Below are 6,087 nucleotides of genomic sequence, written 5' to 3'. Positions count from 1 at the left end.
TCATTTTTCCTGCATTACTGAGCCTACTAAACTGCTCCAACAGGACAACAGCCACAGCATGTTCAGTTTGTGCTGAAGCAAACTTCTTAGTAGCAACGATTCTTGGAGATGAAATTCAGACTGGGGAAATAGGAAGCTTTGGAGAATCAAGTACTGCTGGCAGTAAGTCTCTCTGATCATTGAGAAAGAAAGTGAACAGACAGATTTTCAACATCCAGCACTTCAGGCTGGAGAAAAAGCCTTGCTTAGGGCATTTATCCCCCACCCCTATTGCTACCCAAGTAATAGGAGTACTGAAGCTTGACAGTGGCAAAGCCTGCTCTCCTGAGGTGGTCAAATACTTCTATAAAATGTGGAGACCAGGTTAAAATAAAAGTCTGGAATTATGTATGTGATGTCAGGGCAGTTCTCCCACCAATGCTAATGGAGACTGGCAGAAAGATACTGGATGAAATATAGCCTTCATCTGTTAATTAGCCTTTCCATTAATAAGCCTTTTGTCATCTATTTGAGTTAATTTCCATAGTCAAACCCATCAGGGGGATAAAGGATAGCCTTGGGGAAATACATTCAGCTTTTAGCACAATTGCTGCTGATTCTTTTACTTCCTTCAATATCCTCTATTGCTTCTCCCTTCTCCCTGTCACCCCCATTCTCTTCCTTTGCCTTCTTGCACACTTCCATGGGAAGGGCCAAACACTGACATCTCTCAGTTACTCCTTGGGCTTCTCTGCTTTTCCAGCTTTCCCTACTCAATTGTTGATTACCTGATAATCTAGAAATACTGTCAGGGAGCATCAAGAGCTGGGATGTTCTAAGAGGGAGGACAATTCAGGAGCCAGCAGAGACCACAGCACAGGTTGTGACGTCCCCAGCCGAGGCACAGTCCCACTGTACCCAAGTGTAGGTGAGGTAGTAACTGTGACAGGCCCCTTCAGTCATACCAGGGAGTCTGCTCAGGACAGTGGGAGGCAGAGCTGGAGGCAAGGCTACAACACAGATCCAAGGTCCATCCAAGAAGCATAACCAATGATGGAATGAAGCTACTACCTACAGTGTAGGTCCAGCATAAATGCAAGAAAACCCACCAGTAAGCCAAGACAGCCAGGAGCAGCCATAGGTCTGGGTGCCCAGAGCCTGATCTTAGATGGGGTTCCTGGGCCCATAGGCAGAGTGCATGGATGAGGGTCATTACTGCTCCTCTCAAGTCCTGACAAATACTTAAGGGTAATGCTGAAGCAGAGTAAAGTTTGAGGCTTAAGACCCCTATGAGGGAAAAGTAAATGGAGATGTATCTAAAAAGACAGTAACATTGCCTTGCAGTCATCAGGCAAATCTCATTTTGCCAGTTGTAGCAATGCTCTCCTTCCAAACCAGTAGTTCTACCCATGTGCATGTGACTTCTAGCTCTCAGGCTAGCAGGGTTTTGTTTTAGCCTCTGCCACAGTCTCACACTGTGATTTCAGACAAATTGCCCACTTGTTTCTGGTTGCTTAATGAGAAACCAGATGAATGTCTTTGTCCAGTGTGGACATCTGAAACGATGTGGTTACATAGGGCTGATGAGGACCTGCCGGGTCTTCATAGACAGTGCTGGGCAAAGGTGCCCTTCTCATAAACTGGTCAAGATAGTGAGACATTTTTCCCTTGTTTCTCCTTTGGAAAAGCTTATTCAGTAGTCTCACTGAATAAGCTGATGAAACACACTTCTAAAGTCCTGCTCAGGTTGATGGACAGTTTGGGTTACTAGCACTTGTTTTCCCAAATTATCTGAAATCTTAATACATTTGATACAGGTACACCTACTTGCTTCTTACCTAACCAAGAAGCACAATCAGTAGGACTTAAATTTCATGGTCTTTCCTTATGTGAGATTACAGTTGTCATATTGTGGCTACCCTGAAAAATGCTCAGGTAGTGCCCCCTCTACTCAAGAAGAATCTGAGCTTAGTTAAAAGTGCCTGAACAGTCAGGGTTTGTTAGCATTGCCTGAAACAACTTCTTGTGAATAACAGCTACATTCTCAGCAGAAAGGAATGCCAAGGTGAGTGTGATTTTGTAATAGTCAATACAAATAAGAAACTTAAGGAAGTGTAACAACCAACACTATTTTATTGGAGGGGCAATGGCCAAGCCTTTCAGGAGGAATTAATTTTCAAGATTTGGCTACAGAAGAGCTCTACAATCTTATTGTCTTCCCTATGCCCAGCTGCGTGTTCTTTTTTTTCTGGGGGAGGCTTCAGCAGATGCCTTCCATCTTTTGGTCTTTGAAGGTGGGTTCCCTCTAGTGGCACTAAGAGGAGCATTGATTCTGTCTTATCGACTGATCTTGGCCCGTAGTAGGAGCAGGAGGAAAGAGGACACTGCAGGGTGTTACCAATTCACATCAGGAGACACTGACTTGTCTTCTTCTGGCTAATAGCCTCGGACTCTTTTCCACAGGTTCTTTATTTTTTCAATCAGCTCTTCAGCCATCATACTGAGTTTAGTTGTTTCTCTGATGATGAAGTTCCTGCAGGAGATGACAGTGCATGTAATAAGATACACAAATACATGAGGGTAATCTCCATCTGCTGTGGATATCATGCTGCCTGTCACTGAGTGCAGAGCCCCTCAGCAGTCTTAGAGAGGCTTTCCTCAATAAGCAGCATGTGTGTCCCATGAGTTACATGAAACTCTGTCTCTAGGGTGATCATGATTTTCCTTTTGTGAGGAAACTCATTCCCCTTCCTTGAGGAATATGTATGCATAGCTAGAGCCAATTCTGTGATTTGCATCAAGTGACAATGGCACAGTTAGTACTGAGCCCCTCACAGACAGCAGCACCAGAGAACCCTTCCAGGGGAGCTGATCCCCCACCAGCCAGAGGCCTCCTCCCTCACTACCCAAGAATAAAGAGCAGAACCTGCTGTCCCCACAAGCATGGTCACGTACAATGTGCATCCCTGGGAAGAGCCTGTGCTTTCACAGAAGACCATATCATCTCACCCCACCTCCCAGCACCTCACTCCCATGGTAGTCACATCAGGCTTTGGTTGCTGATTCATTTCCCATTGGGTCTCCCCATATAGATACTTGATTAATCTGTTCTTCCTCCTACTCCTCCCTCTCCCTTTTCACACATGGCTATTGCAGCGTTAGCACAGAGGAGGTTTCCATACCTAGTTGCAACAACTGCTGGAGTCTGGGCAGCATCAACCAAGAACTGACCCGCTCTAGGGGACACCTTGTTCACAGCTTCATAGACATAAGATGCAACTGCATCAGGGACGACCAGCCAGTCACGACGGTCTCTCTCAAAGACGGACTTTGAGTGCACTTCTGAAAAAAATGAGGCAAAACCCCATCAGGCTTTTCCAGTCACTCATGTCTCTCATATTTTCCCTCAGATGCAGTGGGAAGATTCTTGAAATTCTGAGATTCAGAACCTCTCCCTGAATTCGCTCTAGCAGCATCCAGCAGCACCTCTTCACCTCTTTGTGGTGAATGCCACAGGCCTTACATGGCAGAGTGTTTGCCATGTATGGACAATTTTCATGCCAGATCTCTACTGACTTGTTTCACACTGCTGAGCACCATGTATTCATGGTCTTCAACTGTATTGCTGGGCTTAAGTCCAGTGAGAACCTGTAGAGCTTTGTCTCAGGCAGACAGAAAAGCTTTTCAGACTTACCAGGCAGAGTGGTGCTGAGGAGCAGAATCAGAGCTATCACCAGTACCCTGGATTGCAACATGGTTTGCAGTACCAGTTCTGCTCCCTATACTGAGAGACCTGCAGGAATCAGCATACAATGTTTGTTTGTTTTCAGAGAAATAAAACATGTTGGTTAAACACCAGATTTTTGCAACAAAGCTAACCAATAAATGAAGACAAGAACAGGAAAGACCATGGTGCATTTACTCCGAAGAAGTGAGGAAAAAATAGTATAAAAATGAAGGTGTTCTTTTATTTGTATAATCACAAATATTCACAATAATAACTTTCAGAGCTCAAAGAAATATGTGAGAGTAAAGCTAGGTCTTTTATATGAGAGCTAAAATCCCTTATTTCAGCACATGAACAAACAACTAAAACTGCCAGAAGTAAGAATAGGTTTCCTCTATGAATAAGTACAAATTCATAATGTGGGATTTCTTTGCTTGTTTTATTAAATTGCTCTAAAGAACATTGCACTAGCGTGCACGTGTGCATCACATACAATGATCATCTTAGTGACCCAGTGATCTGAGTATTTTGCCTTGCTTTAGCTGAGGAAAGTTGCCAACCAGCCAACTAGGTTCACTTGTCTTTTTCACTCTGGGATTAATGCAGCAGATAGTAGCTCAAGTAGAACAAGTTCTCAAAAGGGAGTGAGTGCAAAATTTAGCTTCATCTGACTTCCTTTATTTTTGTCTGTTAAAAAAGTCAGAATTGGAGAATTGAAAATTCAGTACTTGGTACATTGAAAATACATTACATCTAAACAAGCTTTTCAAACATTCTGTGTTTAAAAACGTGTTTAGAAATTAATATTGATTTCTGCCCTCAGCTATAGGGCTGCATCACTCAGAACAACATGAAGAAAACAATGAACTTTTAGAATTGCAACAGCAAAAAAGGCTGCAAGTCTATTACATGTGAATGCTTTGCTAAATCCCATACCAGGTGGCTACAAGTCAATGCTCCTTCTTATCCCACAGTAAGGAAATTTCCATCCATTTTTACATCCTTCTGTGCACAGATTGCCTCCAAAAGCTACCATTCCATTTCCTAGACATTTGTTGCCCAGGAGCAGTTGCTCCTTTACCACCCTACCTTAATTTTTAATCCCAGAGCCAGTTTTTCTCCATGTACACAAAAGGCGTAAATTTGCCTCCCAAGAGCATAAAGAGGTGCTCTTATCCAGTTTAGAGCCTGTAATCCCTGTGATGAAGGCAGCTGGGAAAAGCTTATGTATCTTCCAACACTGAAGCTCTGCAATTCGTACCATGGGCTTGACCCTCCTATGAGCGTCTTATGGAGCATCCATCACTCAACTTCAACCCAGGTCACCTGAAGCACCCCCACCTTCTCCCATTTCATCAGTATTCCTGCCTGCGGAGTGTGAGAAGCCAATTTCTTAATTGGCTTGCAATAAGAAATGGGGAAAAATAGATGATCATCTTCACTCACTTCCCTTTGATCTAGCCACACCAGTCACAATGCCCATCCCACCCAGAACAGAGAGTTCAGCACTTACCTGTCCTGCCTTCTCTCTTTCTCAGGCTGAAGCTGAGGTAGATGCTCATCTGAGACACTGGCATTTATGGAGCGAATATAATGATAGCAAGGGGTCAAAGGTCCTGCTCTGTTTCCCCATTTGCTCTTTTGCAAGCACATCCAGCTCAGTGGGAGAGGTAAGAAGATGTGGAGGACTCTGGACCTGTTATTGAGATTTGGTAATGGAGGGTCAGTCTGACCTGAGCCTAAGAGATGTGGAAGGCAGCTCCTGGGTCACTGAGTCCCCTACTTTCGCAGGCATCTGTGTCATAGAGACCGCTCTCATAAGTTGACCAAATTCCACATTAACAGTAGCTAGACCTGGGCTGAATTTTTGGGAAGGCCTGTGCCATAACCTCCCTGCTCTGATAGTTGGAACTTACTTGCAGCTGTTATGGCCATTGGCATTTCCCCCTTCATTTACAGTAAAAGCATTAACCAAATGGTGCACAGGGGTAAGTGTGCACCCCTCTCACATTTCTTCTTTCCCCATGGTCAAGTCTTTTTGCACAGGCTGGCAAGACACAGACCTGTTAGAGCGTGCCCAGATGGGCACAAAAACTTCTCAGAGGGCTGAAACACCTCTCCCATGGGAAAAGGCTGAAAGAATTGGGTCTGTTCAGCCTAGAGAGAAGGCTCCAGGGAGATCTTATTACAGCTTTTCAATACTTAAAGGGTGCTTATAAGAAATAGGCTTTACCAATGCTTGTAGTGACAGGAGAAAGTGAAACAGGTTTAAACTGAAATAGGACAGAGTTAGATTGGATGCAAGGAAGAATTCTTTACTGTGAGGGTGGTGAGACCCTGGAAAGGGTTGTCCAGAGAAGTTGTGGACACCCTATTTATCA

At 44.1% G+C, this 6,087-nt stretch overlaps 1 protein-coding gene across 2 annotated transcripts; it reads right to left on the bottom strand.

The window, feature by feature from the left end:
• Positions 1-2,088: 2,088 nt before the first annotated feature.
• LOC135409175 (apovitellenin-1-like) lies at positions 2,089-5,320 on the bottom strand. 2 transcript variants are annotated; one of them, XM_064644367.1, is made up of 4 exons: positions 5,220-5,317; positions 3,674-3,772; positions 3,162-3,321; positions 2,089-2,512 (listed from the first exon to the last, which is right to left on the bottom strand). In XM_064644367.1, the coding sequence occupies exons 2-4, from the start codon at positions 3,732-3,734 to the stop codon at positions 2,416-2,418; spliced, it is 318 nt and encodes a 105-aa protein (XP_064500437.1). In that variant the 5' UTR covers positions 3,735-3,772; positions 5,220-5,317; the 3' UTR covers positions 2,089-2,415. The 2 variants fall into 2 exon arrangements, with proteins under 2 accessions (XP_064500437.1, XP_064500436.1); XM_064644366.1 differs by having other exon boundaries at positions 3,674-5,320.
• Positions 5,321-6,087: the final 767 nt, after the last annotated feature.

The sequence above is a fragment of the Pseudopipra pipra genome, chromosome 2, assembly GCF_036250125.1.
Source record: "Pseudopipra pipra isolate bDixPip1 chromosome 2, bDixPip1.hap1, whole genome shotgun sequence".
Taxonomy (NCBI): domain Eukaryota; kingdom Metazoa; phylum Chordata; class Aves; order Passeriformes; family Pipridae; genus Pseudopipra; species Pseudopipra pipra.
Note: the sequence above shows the minus strand (reverse complement) of the source record. Positions and strands in the feature narration are given on the sequence as shown.